This window comes from Gallinula chloropus, assembly GCF_964237585.1.
Source record: "Gallinula chloropus genome assembly, chromosome: 3".
Classification (NCBI taxonomy): Eukaryota; Metazoa; Chordata; class Aves; order Gruiformes; family Rallidae; genus Gallinula; species Gallinula chloropus.
The window spans coordinates 119,361,058-119,383,833 of NC_140087.1; the positions used below are offsets into that span (position 1 = coordinate 119,361,058).

The 22,776-nt window shown below is 56.6% G+C and overlaps 1 protein-coding gene across 1 annotated transcript; it reads right to left on the reverse strand.

The window, feature by feature from the left end:
• Window positions 1-278: 278 nt before the first annotated feature.
• TRAM2 (translocation associated membrane protein 2) lies at window positions 279-21,070 on the reverse strand (the record flags this gene model as incomplete). The annotated part of the gene is made up of 11 exons (XM_084262553.1): window positions 279-590; window positions 1,548-1,711; window positions 3,265-3,423; window positions 3,567-3,671; window positions 4,622-4,692; window positions 4,826-4,910; window positions 5,487-5,545; window positions 7,758-7,874; window positions 8,079-8,188; window positions 10,431-10,494; window positions 20,951-21,070. The coding sequence occupies 11 exons, from the start codon at window positions 21,068-21,070 to the stop codon at window positions 517-519; spliced, it is 1,128 nt and encodes a 375-aa protein (XP_084118679.1). The 3' UTR covers window positions 279-516.
• Between the last annotated feature and the right edge of the window lie 1,706 nt (window positions 21,071-22,776).

Sequence of the window (22,776 nt, forward strand, 5' to 3'; positions counted from 1 at the left end):
AGCCTGGGTGGGGGTAACACAGCCCCAGGACCCTGTTCCCATAACACACACATAGTGCCTTCAAGCTGCCACAGTCCTGTCCCAGGGGCTCAGGGAAGCACCATGAAGAGAGGGGAGGAACATGCTGTAGAAGGAAAGGAAAAGGATGGTTTGGAACCACCAACAATGCATTTGTAACAATAATCCAAAGGATCCAAAGACTAAAATAGAGAAAAGGGCGGGGGGGGAAATTGCACGCTGGTTTATGGTGAAACAGAGGAAGGCAAAACCGGGAGGGCTGGAAAAGGTTCCTGGTCTGAGGGGAAGGGACCAGGGGAAAAAAAAAAAAAGGACCTTTTTTTGGTTTTATTGCAAATGGATTGAGAGAGCAAGACAGGAAAGGGAGGAGAGAGAGAGACACCTTTAGAAGATAACTGGTTTCCAAGCTGTTCAAGGCGACGCTGGTTGAGGACCAGGAGGGGCTGCTGCTGAGTCCCGGTATCTCGCCCTCCTCCCCAGGAGACAAACCTCTGCCTCTTATGGAGATTTCAGCTTCTTGGTTCGTGGTGAGGTGCCATTCTCTGCCTTCACCACCCCGTTTTCGTGGTAACCTGGGGGGTGGAGAGGGAAAACTTTGTCCTTTGCACAGCCCAAAGAGCCTGATGCTCTTGGGGCTGGCTCAGAACGATGGGGAAAGGCCCCCCAACCATGGCAAGACCCTGCTGGGGTTCAGCACCAAGAAGGAGGCACTGCAGCAGCAGCACTTGTGCAGTGATCCCACTTGTGCAGGGGATCACAGAATCACAAGGCTGGAAAAGACCTTTAAGGTCATCAAGTCCAACCATTCCCATCCTGAGCTAAACCATATCCCTAAGTACCTCATCTACCCAGCTGTTAAACACACCCAGGGGTGGGGACTCAGCCCCCTCCCTGGGCAGCCTATGCCACAGCCCCACAGCTCTGCCAGGGAAGAACTTTGCCCTCCCAGCTGAGCTGACCCTGCCCTGGGGCAGCTTGAGCCCATTGCCCCTTGTTCCATCTCCTGTCCCCTGGCTGAAGAGACCATCGCCCACCACTCTGCACCCTCCTGGCAGGGCAGGGGAGGTGGGGAGAAGGTCTCCCCTCAGCCTCCTCTTCTCCAGGCTCAACACCCCCAGCTCCCTCAGCTGCTCCTCAGATGATTTGCCCTCCAGCCCCTTCCCCAGCCTGGTTGCTCTTCTCTGGACTTGTTCAAGGACCTCACTGTCCTTTTTGTGGTGAGGAGCCCAGACCTGGACCCAGCACTAAAGGTGCCACCTCACCATTGCCCAGTCCAGGGGCACAATCCCCTCCCCAGACCTACTGTCCACACTGACACAAACCAGGATGCCACTGGCCTTCCCGGCCACCCAGGCACACAACTGGCTCACGCTCAGTCAGCAGCCACCCAACACCCCCAGCTCCTTCTCTGCCTGAACAGCCCCCCAGCCATTCTCCCCAAGGCCTGTAGGGATGCTGACCCAACACAGGGGCTGAGTTCCCCCCCAACGGTGCCAACCCCACAGCGGGCCCGGGGTCCCGCCACTCACCCGAGTCCCTCTTGAGCGGCTTGGCCTGCTGCTTGGTGCCGGCGGCCAGGCGCTTCCGGCTGCTCTGCTCGTGCCAGTACTCCCGCCAGCGCCGCAGCTGGAAGTGGATGAAGCGCCACATCACCGAGGCCTGGAAGAGGCACACCAACAGCAGCACACTCATTCTGGCAGGGGCGGAGAAGAGGCAGGCTGAGAACAGAGGAGCGAGGCCACCGCCTCCTACCCGCGCCCACGGTCCGCCCCGGGTGGCTGCACCAAGGCAGATACCACCATCTCTACTCTCTGCCACCCTTGAGCTCTGGGAAGACATTTCCCTTTCCCTTCTCACTAGGAAGCTCTCAGATGCTCGGGGCACTGCTGGCTCCTAAGGCTTTAGGAGGAATGGATGAACAGGGTCATCTCAACCATCCCTGCCCAAGCCACAGTTGGCATAGAATCACTGGATGCAATAGGATGGAAGGGACCTTCAAAGCCCATCTAGTCCCACCCCTGCAGTGAGCAGGGGCATCTTCACTAGATAAGGTCACTCAGAGCCCCATCAAGCCTGACCTTGAATGTCTCCAGGGATGGGGCCTCCTCCACCACCTATCTGAGCAACGTGCTCCAGTGTCTCACCACCCTCAGAGGGAAGAACTTTCTCCTAATGTCTCATCTAAACCTCCCCTGCTCTAGTTTAAACCATCACCCCTCATCCTGTCACTCCATGCCCTTACAAACAGCCCTTCCCAGCTTTCCTGTAGGTCCCTTCAGGGACTGGAAGGGACTTGGAGGTCTCCCCTGAGCCTGATCAAGCCCAACTCTCTCAGCCTGGCTTCACAGCGGAGCTGCTCCAGCCCTTGGATCATTTTTGTGGCCTCATCAGGACACGCTCCAACAGGTCCATGTCCTTCTTGTGCTGAGGGCTCCAGAGCTGGACCCAGCACTGCAGGTGAGGTCTGCCCAGAGCAGAGCAGAGGGGCAGAATCCCCTCTCTCCACCTGCTGGCCACACTGCTTGTGATGCAGCCCAGGATGGGGTTGGCCATCTGAACTGCTGATGCACATGGGTGTCTCATGTCCAGCTTTTAATCCATCAGTACTCCAAGTCCTTTTCCACAGGGCTGCTCTCTATCACGTCAAGGTAATGGTCAAGGTAAGCCACCCCCAGCTGCTCTGAACAACTGGAAAGTGGATGTGGCTGAAAGGGAGCTAACAAAGTCCACAAATCCCCAGGCATGCCAGCAGTCCATGGCTTCAAAAAGCTTGGGAATGACCAGGCACCTACCCCAGCAGCTTCTGGAACTGAAGATACAGCAGCTCCCAGTATCAATGGATGGACTGTAAGGCACGGGGACCTCATTCCATCTCCTGCTCCCCACATCAACGGGTAGCAAAAGCTGTCATCGCCCACATCCCTGTCAGCACCTGTTCCAGGTGCTGGAGGGAAAAGACTCCAAGCCTTTCCCTAAGACAGGCTCATGCTCCATAACTTCCCTCACCGAACAAGTTATTTGCTGGAGGCCTGTAACCCCTCCTCACTAACTCCACACCCTCCATAGGACCTTCCCTGAAGGGAATCAGGATCAGATCCCCATTGGCTTTTCTAAACTCAGCAAAAACCCACCCTGGGATAACACAACCAAGGAATGTATGGAGAGGTTTCCACAATTCATGTCTTCATGTGAAAGGATGTGTTGGAAGAGGAAAAGGTGGCAGGATACAGCGGGGGATGTTCCTACCTGAAGAGGATGTTGTTGAAGAGAAAGCTGAAGAAGTTCCCTCTCTCAGGGTCCAGGGCCTGGTTCTCCACCCGTGGCAGCCCGAAGCCAATGACCAGGATGTACAAGGTGAGGGTGAAGAGCCTGGTGAGCACAAACACCACAGCCCAGACATTAAACCTGCAGGAGGACAAGCAGAGGGGTCAGCAGGAGCAGCTTCCAGCACTGAGGTGGAGAGTGACGGCAAGCCCACCATGCCCCATCACACTGATGGCTCCCCTGGGCACTGCAGGAGGGAAGCTGCATCCAGCTCCTCTGCTTACAGCTTCTCGTTGTTCTCATCAGTGAAGTAGACCAGCCGGGCCATGTGGAAGAAGAATTCGGCCAAGTACTGCAACAGCAGGAGGATCAGCCCCAGGCGGGTTAGGCTGGGAGGGAAGAGAGAACCACAGAGTCACAAGGCTGGAAAAGACCTTTAAGATCATCAAGTCCAACCATTCCTTTCCTGTGCTAAACCATATCCCTAAGTACCTCATCTACCCATCTGTTACACACCCCCAGGGGTGGGGACTCAGCCCCCTCCCTGGGCAGCCTGTGCCACAGCCCCACAACTCTGCCAGGGAAGAACTTTTCCCTCCCAGCTGAGCTGACCCTGCCCTGGGGCAGCTTGAGCCCATTGCCCCTTGTCCCATCTCCTGTCCCCTGGCTGAAGAGACCATCGCCCACCTCTCTGCACCCTCCTGGCAGGGCAGTGTAGGCAGTGATAAGGTGCCCCATCAGCCTCCTCTTCTCCAGGCTGAACACCCCCAGCTCCCTCAGCCGCTCCTCAGAGGATTTGCCCTCCAGCCCCTTCCTCAGCCTGGTTGCCCTTCTCTGGACTCCCTCCAGGACCTCAATGTCCTTCTGATGGTGAGGGGCCCAGAACTGGACCCAGCACTGGAGGTGCAGCCTCACCAGTGCTGAGAAGGACAGCGGGGGAGGGAAAAGAGCATCACTGGGCTGGTCAACCTCAGTCCTCGATATCCAGCTACAGCATCTCCCCTGCCAGCCTGAGCTGCAGTGCCAGCCCACAGCCAGACCTTCCTGCAGCCATGAGGGCAGCAGGACTACTATGGGGGAAAATCCCTGTCCCCAAAAGCATCAAAGGAGCCCAAACCAGTAGCAGAGGTGGGATGGATCCAACCCAAAACCCCCAACTGCTGGTGGTGCCGCTCGGAACGCGGGCTGAGAGGAAGGAATGGAGCTCGCCTGCTCTGTGGGTCTGTGAAAACCCACTGACAGCACGCAGTCAGGAGGTCACCTTCAGTACCACCTGCCTCCCAAACACCCTCCTTCACTGTCTTTAAGCCCCCCTCCTTGGCCCCGCTGCCCGACTCACTTGAGGAGGTACGCGCCGGCGATGTGCGCCAGGTAGAGCGCGATGCACCGCAGCTGGCGGGGGATCTCCTCCTGGCAAGGGGCAAGAAAGCCACGTTAAAGCCCTCGCCCCTCTTCACCTGCCCCACTCCCAAAGCTCACCCTCCCCAAAGCTGGCAGGCAAACCACCTCAAGCAGCCCCAGGGAGTGCCCCCCTGGCTCTCACCTTGCGAACTTTCTGGAAGTAGAGTTCGGGCAGGGCGTGCAGCCAGTACGCCAGCTGGCACAGGTAGAAGAACTTCACCTGGAACCTGAAAGGCAGGGATGAGCCCTGTGAGCCAGCCTAGGGCACTGCAGAACCCCAAGGACCCCTGCACCAGGAAGGGTGTCTGGCTACACATCACCAGGCAATCCACCCCCACCGCTTTGAAGCCAAGGGATTTAGGAGGCATCGCTTCTGGGCTGCAATTGTACACTGAGCAGAGCTTGCTGTGCCAGGAGTTGGTCCAGATGCTCATGCCATGGGCTCCATGCTCTCAGCAAACCCCACTCTCATAAAAAACCCCAAAGGAGGACTTTAACCCACTTCATTTCTACTGTGACAAAAGCAAAGCAGCTTGCCCAAAGTGACTTGCAGGCAAGAAGCAGCCAGGATGAGTAACCAAGCCCAGAGAACTCTCCTCATGGAGCAGAAGGAACATCCTCCCTGGGGCCACCAATGAGATATCCCCCCCGTTCCCCAGGATCTCACTGCAGCATCCTTGGCAGCAGGGTGCAACACAAAGGGCACTCCCCTGTCAGCACCCCACTCCCAGCTGCCAGGAAAGACTGTAGAGAGGAAGGAAGTGGTGAGGCCAAGAGAACAAGATGCCCTTGCGAGTGCTTACGGCAGATACACGTGCGGGTAGTTTTCCCACAGACTCCGGGGGTTTGCTATGTATCCTTCCTGGAAGAGGGAAAAGACACAAGCCTTCAGACAAACAAATGGGTGGCACATGGTTGTGACAGAGGGGGGCAGTGCTACAGCCAAGCTAGGAGCTGGGGATGACACCTAAGACCTTCCAGCCTGTAGTAAAACCTGTGTGTCCCCCCCCCACCCTGTGAAAACCAGGGCTCGGGTCCCCAAAGCTGAGATGCATTCCCAGGTGCCCAGCACCCCACTCCAGTGTTATGGAGTCCCTGTGTTTGGGGTTTTAAGGCTCCTTGCTTGGGCATGTCAAGGGCCCCAAGTTCAGGTCAGGGTGCTTTGGGGTTTGGGCAACACAAGAGGGATGGTCTGGAGGTGTGAGGGTGGGATGCTGGTAGCAGGGCCATGAGCAGCCACAATCATGTCCCAGGTGGGTGGGGGTAGGTGGGGGCTTCTTCCCCACTGGCATTTCCAACCTGAGTGTCATTTAAACAAAAGGAAGTACTTTAGGAGGGAGAGGGGAACTGAAAACTCCTACAAAATAACTTCATAGGCACAGCCTGGTTTAATTCCCACCCGCCTGCCCTGCAGCCCTCACCTTCTGCTGGCAGGACAGATTAGGGGACAGGGCTCCCCTTTTTGTTTCGTGCCCCTGCCACAGGGCTCTGCAAAGAGATGTTGGCATGGAAAACCTGTCCTGCCCAGGACCTGCCTGTTACCATTGTGCATCCCCTGCTCTAAGACATTTTTTGGTTGGGGGATCCTGTGGAGGTCCAAATTAATAGGAACACAGGGGTTGGAAGGGACCTCCAGAGATCATGGGGTCCAACCCCCTGCCAAGGCAGGGTCCCTAGGACAGGGCACACAGGTCAGTGTCCAGATGGGGCTGGAATCTCTGCAAACAAGGAGACTCCACACCCCCTGGGCAGCCTGTCCCAGGGCTCCCTCACCCTCAATGGGAAGAAGTTCTTCCCCAGATTGGTGTGGAACTCCCTGTGCTCCAACTTGAGGCCATCGCCCCTTGTCCTGTCCCCACAGACACTGAGAAGAGGCTGCCCATGTCCCCCTGTGTCCCACCCTTCAGCTATTGATACCCATTGATCAGATCCCCTCTCAGTCTCTTCTCTCCAGGCTGAACAGCCCCAGCTCACTCAGCCTTTCCTCACAGGGGAGATGCTCCAGGCCTTTAATCATCTCTGTCCCTCCTCTGGACTCTCTCCAGGAGATCCCTGGCTTTTTTATCCCAGGGAGCCCAGCACTGGACACAACACTCCAGGTGGGGCCTGACCAGGGCAGAGCAGAGAGCGAGGATCCCTTCCTGTGACCTGCTGGCCATGCTCCTCTTGATGCCCCTCAGGATCCCATTGGCCTTCTTTGCCCCCTGGGGCACACTGCTGGCTCATGGCAAACCTGTCATCTACCATCATTCTACAAAGGGTGACCTGCTCTGCAAACAGAGGGCATCTTGTGGGGGGCAAGGCAAGGCAATGTGGCTTTGTACAGGAGGCTACAGCCCCAGAGCTGGTGAGGGATGGGTCCAGCGTTGGGTGAGGGCAGCCCAAAATCAGCAACCTCAACTGTTTTGCCATATCTTCCCTCCCCACAGTCCTATGGGGCAGGAGCACTACCAGCAGATCCCCAAAAATTCTGGCCTGGAATGAGTGGTGGTCCTCTCAGGCAAGACCCCCATGAGCATCAGGAAAAGGGAGCTGCCCTTGAGCATCCATCCCTGGCACCACTGGGGACCACTGCTGGACCCCAACAGCTGGTCACCAGGACCAAAGCACAGGCATCACTTCCCACTGCCACAACAGCTGTATCTCCCCACTGGTGCCTGTCCTTCCTCTCCAAAATGAAACATTTCCACTCCCCAATGGCTCTGAACTCAAATGAGTAGGAAAATAAAGCTGACAAGAGAAGGGAGTTCCTTCATCTCCAGGATGGAGATGACAGGACCAGGCAAGACTTCTAGGGTCCAGCTCTGAAAACACTTTGCAGCCCATTTGCTCTTGCCTTGGAGAAGGAGGCACAGGAGAAAGATGTCCTGAAAGTGCCCTCACTCCAGGGCTGGAAAGACCAACCACACCTGGAAACTAAATTTGCTGCAATGCTCCTGTCTCTGTCAGGGGTTTTGGAACCTCAAGGTTCCTGCCTTGGGGGTTTTGGTCTTAGAACCCCAAGCCTCTGGGGTTTTGCCCTCCAAAAACCCCAAATCCCACCCAGGGAAGCCAAAGCCAGCCTCGTGCCTTACCGTCACCACGACGTACAAGCACCAGATCATGGAGGTGAGGTGGAAGGCAACCAGCTGCCCAGACTCATTGAACTTGCTGTGCTTCACCTTGGAGAGATGCAGGCGCCTGTTGATTTTCTGGGAAAGGAGCAGAGGGAGAGAAAAGGAACAAGAAAAATATGAGCAACTGGGTCTGCAGCTCTCCCTCCTCCTCCTCCCCATCCCAAGCAGCGCCCCCTTCATCACTACTCCAAACCCCAGATTGGCATTAAATTGCAGCAGGATCATGTGCCCCCCTCCAGGTTACCAGAGATATTTTGGCATCTTGAGAACTGCACTCACGTCCAGGGCATATTCCTGCACCACTGCATGCAAGATGATGGCGATGAAGATGTAGAAGAGGATGGTGACCAGATCCTTCAGCCCGTAGTGATACTGGACCAGTTCCCCGTCTGTGAAGAGACCAAAGGATGACTCCAACCCCCCAAGCCAAAGGTTTAGTGTGTGGGGGGGGTCATTACTAGGATGCCTTGTGCTACTAAGAGATGTGACAGCATCACAAGGCTGGCAGATGGGAGACAGGACCCATGAGAGGTCCTGCTATCTTCTGGAGCAGCAGGAGACCCAACAGCACCCCAAACATCCCAGACATCTGAATAAGATTTGAATAGGGCTTATGAAAACATCCAACAGGGAAGTGATTGCCCCTCTCTTCTCTGCCCTCGTGAGGCCCCAGCTGGAGTCCTGTGTCCAGAGCTGGGGCCCAACACAAGGAAGATGTGGGGCTGTTGGAGAGCGGTCAGAGGAGCCATGAAGATGCTCAGAGGGCTGGAGCAGCTCCCCTATGAGGAGAGGCTGAGGGAGCTGGGCTGGGTCAGCCTGGAGAAGAGAAGGCTGTGGGGGGACCTCACTGCAGCCTCCCCGTCCCTGAAGGGAGCAGAGGAACAGGAGGGGAATGGGCTTGTTAAAGGGCAGAGACTGGCAGGACAAGGGGGATGGAGTGAAGCTGGAGGAGGGAAGGGTTAGAGGACATATTAGGGGGAATTTCTTTCCAGAGAGAGTGGTGAGGGGCTGGAAGGGGCTGCCCAGAGAGGTGGTGGGTGCCCCATCCCTGGAGGTGTTCAAGGCCAGGTTGGATGGGGCCCTGGGCAGCCTTGTGTAGCTCCAGGCCTGGAGGTTGGTGTCCCTGCCTGTGGCAGGGGGGTTGGAGCTCTGGGATCCTTGGGGTCCCTTCCAACCCAGACCAGTCTGTGATCCTATGATGCGAAAACACTTGGGTCCTTAGGATCCCTCAGCTGGGTGCTGTGCAAACCCAGAGGTAAAAACACTGCCTGCATCACAGAGCTCCTAACCCCAGTGCAGAAGACTTGCCACACTGAAGGAAATAACATGATGAAAGTAACACTTCACCTCCCCCCTTCTCTCTAGGGCTGTGTGAGTGTGTGAGATGAGAACGAGCTCTGAGCAGCGGGCAACAGCATCCTTGTTGCCAAGGATGTGAACCAGCCTTGGGAAAATCACAGGCAAGCACTAATCCTTCCTCTGGACATGCCTGCAGCACTGAGCTCTCTCCCCATGGCCTCAGCCAGCTTGTGCCCTGTGCTGATAGCCTCATACAGAACCAGAGAATCACAGGGGTTGGAAGGGACCCCCAGAGCTCATGGAGTCCAACCCCCTGCCAAAGCAGGGTCCCTAGGACAGAAGATACCTCGTCTTGTGCTTCCCCCCATCCTCCTTCAAGTTTTCTGATACCAGGAAAGAACAGATCACTTAACAGCAGCAGAAGCTGCCTGGGTTGGGCAACAGGGGAGCACAGACCAGAGTTTAATCTGGAAGCTGTGCCCTGTCCTAGGGACCCTGCTTTGGCAGGGGGTTGGACTCCATGAGCTCTGGAGGTCCCTTCCAACCCCTGTGATTCTTTGATTCTTCAACCATGATGCTTGAAGACTTCTAAGGGCAGACCTTTCCCCTTCTGCACATCTGCCTCAGCCTAGTTTTGCTAATCCCAACCCTGCTCTTCCCTTGGACAATTACTCAAACACTTCTAATTAACTGCAGGTCTCTGCCACCAGGCCAGGCTTGGTGCCCCTGGGCATCTGGCTCATCCTGAGCCCAGTTCTCCTCTGGGCTGGAGGGCAAATCCTCTGAGAAGCAGCTCAGGGAGCTGGGGGTGTTGAGCCTGGAGAAGAGGAGGCTGAGGGGAGACCTCCTTGCTCTCTCCAGCTCCCTGGAAGGAGGTTGTGGGGAGCTGGGGCTCAGCCTCTTCTCACAGATACCCAGCGACAGGAGGAGAGGGAATGGCTGCAAGTTGTGCCAGGGGAGGTTCAGGTTAGAAATGAGGAGACATTTCTTCTTCCAAAGAGCGGTTGGGCATTGGAAGGGGCTGCCCAGGGAGGTGGTGGAGTCACCGTCCCTGGGGGTGTTCAAGGAGAGGTTGGATGGGGTACTCAGGGACATGGTTACTGAGTGATAGAGGTGGGAGGGGGCTGGTTGGATGAGATGACCTTGGAGGTCTTTCCCAACCTGAATGATTCTGTGATTCTAAACCCTTCCTAAAAGTGCTTCTTCCCAGCCCAGGACTGGCAGACACGACCAGCATGCTCCAAACCACCCAAACCCATGGTTTTCCCCCCCATATTTAAAGTCCCACCTGTACCCTCCCCTTGGGGTGCCTGTGGCAGTGGTGGCTCTTACCTGCTGTAGGCACACTAACGTTATACTGAGGTAAGATAAACAGGAAGGCAGTCTTGGCAGTAACCTGTCAAAGAGACACAAAGGGTGGGGGGAAAAACCCCAAATCAGTTGTTGAATCCATCCCTCTGCCACCATTCCCTGGCCTTTTGTACTGCACTGCACAAGGCAAATCATCTGGGGAGATGTGGAGCCACCAGCTCTGCTTGCTGAAGTGCCTTTCTGTGAGGGGATTGCCTGGGAAGAGTCTTTCCAACAGGGATTTGGGAAGGGGAAAGGGGTGGCTAGGAGAGGGAGAAACCTGGGAAAGCAACAGAGCTGTAAAAGCCACACACCAGCCTGATGGAGAAAGCTCCCTGCTCCCCCTTGAAGATGAGCATCCTGCCAGCAGCATGGACCACTGTGACACACAACCTGCTGCTCAGAGATCACAGGGAGCCTGACCCAGCAAACCCTTTGCATTAATTACAACATATCCCTCATGCCCATCTGCTCTGGGCAGGCACACTGAGAGCCTGACCCAGCACCCAAGCAAGCTCACAGCCAGCAAAACCCAGGGGCTATGCATGAATTTAGCCCCCCCAGCATCTCTGTGGAGTCTCCTCTAACAGCAGCCACCACTGGAGTGGGGAGGCACTTTTAGGGTGCTCAGGGGAGAAGCAGCTTTAGCAAAAGAGCTGAACTTGGTGCTGGCTGGGCACAAGATGCCAGCCACACGTCCAGCAGCATGGGTTTGTGTGCTGCTTGCTTTTTACTCATGGCTTTTAATCCAAGGGAAGGATCCAGCAGCAGCAAAGCAGGAGGCTCTGCAGTGCTGGGGCAGAGCTGAGCACCCATCCCAGTGCATCTGCAGGACACCCCAAGGCAGCATCTCCAAGAGGCTGGTAACACCTCAAGCAAAATCCAGTGCATAGATTTCAGATGCCAAACATGCCTTCATCCCATCCAACCCTGCACAGGCAGCAGCATCACTGGAGATTTTTACCTTGCTGAGGGCTCCTCAGCCACCCCTCTAGACAAAACAGCTTTAGGAGTGCCCAGCCTCCTACACAACCAGCCCAAAAGCTCCCCTGCCCATCAAAGACCCAGGGAGAGGAGCTGTGTTTGGCACAGACACAGCTGCAATGCTTTCTGAGCTGCAGGTTACCCAGCTGGAAACCAAACCATTGCTTCATATCTCACAGGACGTAGCTGCAGGGGACAGACTGGAGCTTTGCCAAGGGTTCCTGTCCCACCCCCAGCAGCATTGAGCAACCTCCCAAGGCTCAGCTCTGCCCATCCTCTTGCAGCCCCAGCTGAGGGACAGCACACTCCATCCACAGGGTGTTTTCAGGATGTTCAGGGATTCATTTCATTTAAAAAAAAAAGAAGTCCCACATGTCATGCTCTGCTTGTGGAGCAGATGAGAGAAGTTCTCTGCCAAGGGAGATGGAGACTGTGGGCAGAGTTTGGGGTGGTAATGGAAAAAGCACATTGCTGGGCCACGAGCTGGCTTAAGGAGCCACTTCTGGCTCCTGCAAAACTTGCTGGCTAGGAAAGCAAAGCTGCTTCATCCTGAACGGTGCAGCACAACCAGGACCTGGACTTGGCATCCAAAGCTCCTCACAAGCTGTGATGCTGCAGGGAGGGGTGGCTGTGGTGTGAATGTGCCAGCAGCAATGGGAACTGAAGGTTCTGCATCTACCCAAGGCCCATCAGAGACATGGGCAGTGAGGCTGAGTGCACCCCAGCAAGGTCATCAAGCTGTGCAGTCAACAGGCTGCAGGGATGGGATGCTGTCTGGAGGGACCTGGACAGGCTGGAGAGGTGGGACTGTGTGAACCTCATGAAGTTCAACAAGGCCAAGTGCAAGGTCCTGCATGTGGGTCAGGACAATCCCCAGCACAACAGCAGGCTGGGCAGAGAATGGATGGAGAGCAGCTCTGGGAAAGACTTGGAGGTGCTGAGGGGGGAGAGAAGCTCCACGTGAGCCCAGAAAAGCCCCATGTGTCCTGGGCTGCATCCCCAGCAGCAGGACCAGGAAGGCTGGGAAAGGGGGATTCTGCCCCTCTGCTCTGATCTGGGACAGAGACCCCCCCCCCCGCCAGCAGCACTGCCTCCAGCTCGGGGGTCCCCAGGACAAGAAGGACACGGAGCTGTTGGAGTAAGTCCCCAGGCCAGGGGAGCTCCAGCAGCTTAGGAAGCCACCTCTGCACCCCTTCTCCCCTCCACCTTCCACTGCAGACAGGCAGCAAGTTGGTTTCTAAGGCCTGTGCAAAGTGTTTCACAGCCCAAGATAAACACAACCTCCTGGGCACTGGCCAGCTCCCCACACACCCATTTCCCCCTCCCGTCCACCTCTGAGCATCTCACAGACCTCACGTGGAGGAAAGGTCTCCTCTCAGGCATGGAAGACCTTCCTTCCTCCTGCCAGCAGCTGGGAGGTGTTCATGCTGACCATGGAGACACCTGACCACGTGCAGGATTTCACCCATCACCCCGGGGCAGACCCTGCACCCGCTCTGCTGTGGGCACCACCAGGACTCTAATGGCCAAGGCACCACTGTCAGAGATGGGTCCTTGGTCTATCCAAGGGCTCCAAAGTCTGGCTGCACCTGATTTTGTGAGCTCTTACACCTCTGTGCTTTCCTTACCACACAAGCAGCCCCATCCCTAGAAATGTTCAAGGCCAGGTTGGATGGGGCATTGGACACCCTGGTCTAGTGAGGGTGTCCCTGCCCATGGCAGGGGGTGGGACTAGATGGGCTTTGAGGTCCCTTCCAACCCAAATCAGTCTGGGGTTCTATTATATGAAGAAACCCAGAACAATGCATGCAGCACCTGGCTTAGCTCTGTCCTCTGAGACTCAACACCCACAAGGGCACCAGCATCCTGACCACACCCTTGGCCAGGTCCCTTCCCACTTCTTGCCCCCATTGTGAGGGCAGGTCAGAGGAAGAGTTGTGGTTTCCAGCAGCCAAGGCAGATGGAGCACAAAATGCATGGGACAAACCACCATCCTCAAAGGTGACAGACACCCTGTGTGTCCATAGGGGGACCTCCATCTTTGTGCCACTGCACACCCCTGACTGTTGGGCACGGATACATGGGGACTTGACCAAGGTCACAGCATCACAGAACCTCAGGAGCTGGAAGGGACCTTGAAAACTCATCTAGTCCAACCCCCCTGCCAGAGCAGGAGCACCCAGACTAAATCCCACAGGAACACATCCAGGTGGGTTTGAATGTCTCCAGAGAAGAGACTCCACAACCTCTCTGGGCAGCCTGGCCCAGGGCTCTGTCACCCTCACAGGGACAAAGTTCCTCCTGACATTCCCATGGAGCTTCCTCTGCTCCAGCTGCACCCGCTGCCCCTTGTCCTGTCGCTGCCACCCCTGAGCAGAGCCTGGCTCCAGCCTCCTGACTCTCACCCTTTACATATTGACAGACATTAATGAGGTCACCCCTCAGTCTCCTCTCCTCCAGGCTAAAGAGGCCCAGCTCCCTCAGCCTCTCCTCATAAGGAAGGGGTTCCACTCCCTCCATCACCTTGGTGTCCCTGCACTGGGCTCTCTCAAGGAGTTCTGTGTCCTTCTTGAGCTGAGGGGCCAGAACTGGACACAATATTCCAGGTGTGGTCTCACCAGGGCAGAGCAGAGGGGAAAAAGGACCTCTCTTGACCTACTAACCACATTCTTTCTCATACACCCCAGGATGCCACTGGCCTTCTTGGCCAGGAGGGCACAGTGCTGCTCATGGTCATCCTGCTGTCACCCAGGTCCCTCTCCCCTGTGCTGCTCTCCAACAGCCCAGTCCCCAACCTATACTGGCACCTGGGGTTGCTCTTCCCTGGATGCCAGACCCTACACTTGCCCTTGTAAGGTCATGGCTGAGCTCCACCAAACAAGCATCAGGCTCCAAAATCCCACACTGCAGCCATAACCCCCACAACATCCCCCCCCCCCAAACTGGGAACCCCACCTCAACTGGCAACACCCACGGAGCACCCCACTGCTATGCAGAAACACCACTGAGCAGCTTCAAACTCCTGGAAAACAGGGAACACTTGAGCCAACACCACCTCCAGCCACCATGCAAGGTGGAAACCAGGTCTCCTCAGCTCAGGAAGGAGCGATGGGCACCAGGGCTGGCAAAGCTCCAGAGGTCACACTGAGCATTTCGCAGGCAGATGGGAGAAAAGGGAAGTTTGTAACAGGAAGAGCAACATGAGGGTTATTCAGAGGCATGAGACCCATGCTGTCCTCTCACAAACAAAGCACCAGGCACGGTCCTGCCTTGCAGGGCAGCGAGCAGAGCTGGAGCCCCTGCAAAACTGCTGTGGGCAGGGGCAGAATCAGGCCCCTCCAGGTATTGTTATCTTATTTTTTGGTTATGCTGCAAGGCCACCTCCTCACCAAGATCCTTTGGCTTTCCCCTCTTAGCTCCTTTTCTCAAGGCAGCCACAAGTCCAAACCCCACAGTGCATCACTGTGACTGGGGTAGGGATTTTTGTAGGGTGGGAGAGGGATTTGCATGGGATGAGCCAAGCAGGGACCACATAGGAAAGGCTGTGTAGTCCTCACTCACTCCTGGCCCTGTATTAAGGGCACCTCTATGTGACCCACCCACAGCCCAGGGAGGTGAGGGAGATGCTTCTCATCCCAACCTCATCCTGCCTGGCAGGAGTGATGTGCCTGAACCAGCTAAATTTGGGAAGCAGTTGACCAGGGTGGGGTCACAGAATCACAAGGTTAGAAAAGACCTTTAAGATCATCAAGTCCAACCGTCCCTGTCCTGTGCTAAACCATATCCCTGAGTACCTCATCTCCCCATCTGTTAAACACCCCCAGGGGTGGGGACTCAGCCCCCTCCCTGGGCAGCCTGTGCCACAGCCCCACAGCTCTGCCAGGGAAGAACTTTGCCCTCCCAGCTGAGCTGACCCTGCCCTGGGGCAGCTTGAGCCCATTGCCCCTTGTCCCATCTCCTGTCCCCTGGCTGAAGAGACCATCGCCCACCTCTCTGCACCCTCCTGGCAGGGCAGGGGAGGTGGGGAGAAGGTCTCTACAGAAGGAACAGCATCTTCAGCCACAAGCCTGTTTCTAGTGATTAATGGTGCTAACCTGAGGACCAAAAGACAGTGGGATGATGGAGAGGCAAAACCCAACATACCCACCAGGACCACAGTTTCCCACGATGCTCTGAGCAGCCAGGACAGGGTTTGAGCTGTCCCTCCCAAAGCAACACCACCAGACATCAAATCAGAGCATCCACCTCACAGCCCTCAACAACAGATAAAGCCTAAACAATCCCACCAGGCTTATGCATCTACTCCCAGAAAACACAGTGAGTAGGAAAGTTCCCAGCCCCAACAGCCTTGTTAGAAGGTGCTGGTCTTTTCCCCTCCATGAGATGCTGGTAAGAATCCAAACCAACATCCCAACCCCACTTTTCCAGGTGTGCAAATGGCTTTTAAGAAACTTGCCTGTGCATGCACATCCAGGCAGCTTAGCACCTCTTCCCAAAATCTACCCACAGAGACTTTCCAAGCCCCAAGATTTTCAGGAGCAAGGGATGATCAGAGAATCAGAGGGGTTGGAAGGGACCTCGAGAGATCATCAGGTCCAACCCCCCTGCCAAAGCAGGCTCCCTAGCTCATATTTTAGAGCATCTTTCACAGAGAGGCACCAGGTACACTCATAAACTCCATTTCCCTTCCCAAAAGCCTGAGCCTGGTGAGATTTGAAGGGTCTGTAACATCTTCTACCCCCACCCTGTGTTGGGATCCCCCCCCAGGCATGCAGCCACCTCCGCAGTCCTGCTGGGGTTAAAAGAGTTTTGGAGGAAGGAAGCAGCTCCAAACGCCTGGTGGGGGAGGCTGGGGGAGTTTCTGCAGCCTGAGCAGGGAAAATATTTCCAGGGCTTGAGGAAAAACAACTCAAACTAATTAAAGATAAAGCGCTGCCTGAAGCTTTTCCTTACAACCAAGTCCTTACAACCCCCCTCCCCACCAGCCAGAGTAGTGTTTATTGAAAGGAAAGAAACACCCCCCTCCCTTGTTGCTCCTGTGGTATGGATTGACACAGGCCCTATATGTAAACGAAAAGCCAAACTTTGGACCAAAAGCCTTTAAAAGTAAACAGCCAGCTCGGACAACAAACCCTCCCCGAGGGCGGCGCAGCCCCTCTGCTCCCACCGACTCGCTCATCCCGGCGAGCATCCCCTCCTGCTCCCTCCTGTTTAAACCCAGACCTAAACTCTGCTCCCTCCTGCTTATTCCCTCTTTAAAACCAGACCTAAATTCTGCTTTCCTTCCCCTTTTACCACTCCCCCCCCACCACACCAACTCCTCAGCCTTTCAGCACGCCTCAGTTTCCACATCTGGCCAAGACCGAGAGAGGCAGAGAACTGGGTTTTGTTTTCCCTCTCTGAGGATGGGAAGGCCCTCATTTTTTTTTTTTGCAGAGTACTACAGAGGAGACTGGGGAGGGGAGAAGTATATTTAGCAGGAAGCCTGGAAATAGCAGCTCCATTCGTCAGCCGCCTTCGTTTGACAGTGCCCCAAGCCCAGCGTTTGGGAGACCGTGACTCACCGCCGCGGCACCGCACGCAGGGGAAAGCCCAGCAAGGGCACAGCATCTCTTATAATATCATGGTTTATAATTTTTATTAGCCATCAACCCATGCCTAAGCATCAGGAACCACCTTCTGCTTTGGCCCTGAGCTCACGGCAGCCAGCCCTGGGGTATAAAGGAGAAGTAAGACTGAGCCTCAGTTTCCCCATCTCGCAGGGGTTGTGACAGCAGCCCCTTTAATACACAACACACACACACACAAACCAGCACAGGCTCCTCCAAACAACACACATGGAGGCTGATTGATCCAAGAGCGGGCACAAGAGCCATCCCATCTGGGATGCAGGTCACCAGACAGCTGCAGGTTAAACCCAGCTGGGCTTTGGCTTCGTTTTTCTGCAGAGCAGAGTGGAAAGAGATATGCAAAACAACTTCTGCTCAAGCACTGACAGCACCTGCTTAGCATTTCTACACCCAGTCCCTTCAAACAAGCAAAAGTCCCCCCCTTTTTGAGCAAAAATAGGGGAGAGATTTTTCTTGCCAGGCTCTGGCTCACTCAGGGATAGATTGGTCATGGACACAGAGCAGAAATCCCTCCTGGGCATCATGTACACGTGCACCAAGCGTGTTTCCACACCCTGAAGGCTGAGTAGGCAGAAATCCCTGCAGCACCCAGCTCAGGATGCCTCTTTTTTGGGGGGACCGCCTCCAAACCCTAAGGTTTCCCTCCCTAAGCAATACCACAATCATCTTAAAACATGTATAGTACCTGAATCATCAAGTCTGACACACCCATAACGGTGGTGAGCAGCCTCGTGCCACGCTCTGTGCCCCCAGGTCCCTCCAGGGAGCTGGGACAGCAGTATCAGTGTAGCCAGCAGAGAAGCTGAGTATCCAGAGAGATATAAGCAGCATCTCCATCACAACAGGTACCCATTCCCTGCGGAGGAGGAGCTACCAGGCTGGTGGAGCCCAGTGATCCATGTGGATGGGGAAGAGGTTGTGCACCCAGAAGGATGCTCAAGGCGCACCTCGCACTGCGTTAGGGGGGACAGGGAGACCTGCAGCAGCCCTCAAGCATCACCACGAGCACAGTGCTGGAGCAACCAAGCTCTCAACTCCCAAGGGCTGCCTGGGAAAAGGTTAAAAATCCCATTTGTGCTTCCCCAAAGAAGCCTCCCTTGCAGGAAACAGCCTATTGTGAGCAGGATTCAGCCGTTTCCGCAAAGCCGGAGCTTGGCAGCGGTCACCAGCATCAGGGAAGCCAGGCAGAGAGGTGGAAAGTGAGCAGTGAGGAGGAAGAGGAGGAGAAGAAGGGGCATCAGCATGTCCTCCCTGGCATTGGCAGGTGCCAAAAAGGTACCAGAAAAGGTGTCAAGAGTGGAAACATCTAAGGTGCCACCAAAACTCGCCATAGAAGCGTCGCAAATGGTTTGTAGGGCTGGGGAGGAACAGAGCCCAATTTCTCTTCCAAGGGAAAGGAAAGCAGGAGGAATAAATAAAATACAATCATAACTGTAAGGGCCAAAGAACTGCCCCAAACCTCCTGCCCAGGGCAAGACAAGGGCAGATACTCCCAAACCAGGTGGTGCAGAGGTGGGGAGGGGGACTGAAAAGCCACCCCAGTGTGGTGAGCATCCTCTCCCTGAGGTCTGTTGGGAGAGAGGCAGCACCAGCAGGAAATCATCACCTCACAGTAAAGCAGGGGAGAGATTTAATTAAAATGCATTAAAAAAAAACCCCAAACAACCCCAAAACAAACCCTAAAGTATCAGAAAAACTTGCAAAACCCTGCCTGCCACCCCCTCCATGAGATGTCGGGGTGGGGGGTGGGGGGGGGAAGGAGAAATCTCACCCCATCAAAACCAGAGCACCCAGCCTGGGTACCACCTCCCCAGGACAGGTACCCAATATGCAACCACAGGCACTGACGCCCCGAAAATAACACCTGTGGGGAAGAAACCCCCCAGGGAGATGCAACTTTGGTGCCTTTCTGGGGTGTTTTTTGCTTTGTTTTGGGGTTGTTTGGGGTTATTTTTGTTAAGTACAGCTATGAAACTTGGGGCCCAACTTTGCGGCGTTTGCATGTGGTTTTGGAATACAGCTGGGGTTAGTTTTGAACCATCCCCAACCCCCCACAACCCTTAAATATATATATATATATATGTGTATGCACACAAACACATTGAGAGGCTCTTCTGGAAGCGACTCGCTCATTCAATGCAAAGAAATAAAGGGGGTGGGAGGGAAAATAGAAGAGAAAGGGGGGGGGGGGAGGGTTGGAAGCTGACACCAGGAGGGTGTTGAGGAAATGGATTTCCTCCTCCTGCGATTTGCTAGAGAAGGAGCCTTTCCTCCTCCGCCAGGCCCCCCGGCCACCCCTTTCCCGTCCGGATTTGCTTTGAAACGTGGCACTGCGCTGAAGGGGAGGGTTTGAGCGGGGGAAGAGAGGGCGGGAGGGAAGGGAAGAAGGGGGGAGTAAGGGGGTTTGGGTCCGGCTGAGCTGCTGACCGTGGCTTAGAGAGCAGCTTGAAGGTGCCTCTCCTCTGAGAAGGGTGCCCAGGAGCGGAGGGGAAGCTGCAGGGCTGGTGGCCTCCAAACCCTCCCCCTTGTCTCCTCCCCGCAAAAAAAAAGGAGAGAGGGAAATAAAAGGGAGGGAAGGAGTAACAGAGCAAGGGGAGAGCGGCATCCCCGCCACGGCGTTGGGGCTGCGGGGCGACTGCCTTCCCCATGGAGAAAGGGGGGGATCTCCGGCCATGGCGGCTGGGAGGAGGTTTCCCATGGAGGGTCCAGGGATACCTTCTGATGGCCCATAGCAGAGCGGGATGGGGAAAGGCTTGGGAGATACTAGAGTTCATACGAGGCCCAGGAGCCTCTGGTGCTCGTCCCATGGAGCTGGGTGAAGCTGGCTGTGGAGAAAACACCTGGAGAAGGGGTAATTAAGGGGGAAAATAAAGAGGGAAGAAGAAATATTACACCCCCCCCCCCCCCCCCACACACACACACACACCACTTCTGAAAGCCAGGAATGGGAGCAAGGGCTCGACTTCTCCTGCGTGGGTCAGGGCCAAGGGAACCTGGGAGCTCGGGAAGAGGAGCAGGGCAGGGACCTGTCCCCCCATCAGCTGCAGTGGGTTTGCAGGAGAAGGGGGTGTGACACCCCCTCTTCCACAGCTGGGGACCCCAGGCAGGGCTGAAGCTGGGGGGTGGCAGAAGGATGCACCACCCCAAAAACTCTACACCAGGCTGGGTGCCCACACGGATATTTTTTGGGGGGACACACTTTTCTGCTGGTGGGAGAGAGATGGGGAATGAATGGGGTGGCACTGGGCACCCCAGACAGAGGGGTCCAGCACCCCACAGCCCCCACCCCGAGCGGGACAGGATCGCTCTGCAGGGCTGCAGCACCCCAGGCACCCCCAAACACAGGCAGAACCCCAAGGGGGTGGCGGTGGGGAGGTTGGGGGATAGCACAGGGTGCAGGGGATGGGGGGCACCCAGCACCCCACAGCCCCCACCCCAAGCAGGACAGGATTGCTCTGCAGGGCTGCAGCACCCCGGGCACCCCCAAACAGAGGCAGAACTCCTGGGGGGGCTGCGTTGGGGGGCTAGGGGGTAGCATGGGGTGCAGGGAATGGGGGGCACCCAGCACCCCACAGCCCCCACCCCGAGCGGGACAGGATCGCTCTGCAGGGCTGCAGCACCCCGGGCACCCCCAAACACAGGCAGAACCCCTGGGGGGGCAGCGGTGGGGGTGCCGGGGGGTAGCATGGGGTGCAGGGGATGGGGGGCACCCGGGACGCGGGGCGGGGTGTTGTGGTGCTCACGGGTAGGGGGAGGCCCGGTACATGTTTAGCCATGGTAGGGTGGGGTGTGGGGGTCAGTATAGGGGGGGGGGGGGTCTCCCCGCAGGACCATCCCCGGCGGCGAGGGGCAGTGTGCGTGGGGGGGGGAGGTGTGGGGGGGTCTCACCTCGAACATGAGGGCGATGAGGACGCTGAGCACTAGGCAGAAACCGATGTCGGCGTGGTTGTGGATGAGGAACTCCTGGCTGAAGAGCGGGTGGCTCTTGGCCCGCCGGCGGAAGGCCATGGCCGCGCCGGGACGGGAGCGGGAGCCGCCACCCACCCACCGCCCCGCCGCCGCCGCTCAGCGCCGCACAAAAACTTCCCCGGGCCCCCCGCGTAACTTCGCGGAGCTCCGGCACGGCCCCGCGCAGGCGCCTCCCGCGCCGCCGCCTGACCCCTCCCCGCCGCCGGCACCGGCCCGGCCCCGGCCCCGGCCCCCGCCTCCGCCTCCCGGGGCGCCGCCGCCCACGCGTGTCCGCACCCGCGGCCCCACGCACGGGGCTTGGAGGCTCCCGCCGGTCGAGGCACCCGCCGGTCTCGGCAACCGCCCTACCGGCCCGCGCTCGGCCGCACTCGCGCACAGCTACACCCCCCCAAAACACACACACACCCCCCGCATCTGCCCTCCCCCCCCCGCCGCGGTGCCCATCCCGATGCCCCGGCCCCCACCCTCTCCGCACATCCCCCCCCCCCCCCTTCACCGTCACCGCGCCCACCCGTGGCCCAGCACCCTGACACCTGCCTGCCCCCGCACCCCCCCGCACCCCTCCCCAAACCCCACAGCCCCAGGGCTGAACCCCCCCAAATCCCACAGCCTGAGCGCTGAACCTCAAATCTCCCTCCTCCCCGCTAACCATTTAGAGGCCAGAGGCATGAGGCACCCACCCCATCCCACCCCATCCCTATCCCATCCCAAACCCACATCCTGGCCAGGTCCAGGGCGCAGCAGCTACCAGACTCTGCAGTGTGGACAGACCCAGGATTCAGCTGAGTCTGGGATGCGGCACCAGCACATTCGTTGTCATTTCATTGCAGCCAGCCCCTAAAAAAGCCCCCCCGAGATCTCCCCAGGGATCCTGAAGGACATCAAAGGCAGCGGGCAGGGCCCTGAGGTGGCTTTGCTTAAGGAGAGCAAGGTACAAGCTGGGCTTTTGTTTTCAAAGATCCCCTTTCACATAAAAAAAAAGGCACCAGATCCTTTTGGGATCTGGCCCATCTCCTCCAGCATCCCTGCATCCCCACTGGTCCCTCACATGGCCCTCAGCGAGGATACAGGAGAGTGAGGAAATGCTGCTCCAGTGCTTTGGAGGGAACTGAGCCACCTCAGGAGAGCACAAAGGGTTTTCCTCCAGCCAAATCCAGCAGGGGAAGCGCAGTCCCGAGTTCTCATTAAGCAGCTGTTCCTATTAAGTGAGTCCCAATTAGCTGTGTTTACCCCCCTGCGACACCCCTCCTGCAGTACTGCCTTAGAGTGATGGGCACCGAGATGCAGCCTGGGCCAAGAAGCAATAAAGACATCAAAAAGGGATTTGAGACAAATCAAAACTGTTTCATAAGGAGGGGGAAAAGGGGGAGAGGGGGGGATACACAAAGATCCCAAAGTTTCCAAAGTTTTGGCTTAGCAAAAACCAAACAAGGAACAACAACCCCAAGGCAAATACTTCTGTCCTCTGTGATGTCCCAGCGCTCTGTTCCAGTATTTCCTGAAGTGATGTTTTCCCAAGTAAATTTTTCCTGGGTTAGTTTTGGGGGTGGGGGTGGGTGGGGGTGGGAGGTGGTGTTTTTACATCGTCTCGGAGCTGAGGAGAATGGATTTGCACCGTGTGTTGAGCAAAGCAAAAACCTTGAGCAAAAACGTTGAGCAAAACAAACAAACAAACAAAAAGTGGAGCATTTTTGGGTGGCTGCCGACTGACCATGAGCCAGCGGTGTGCCAGGGTGGCCAGGAAG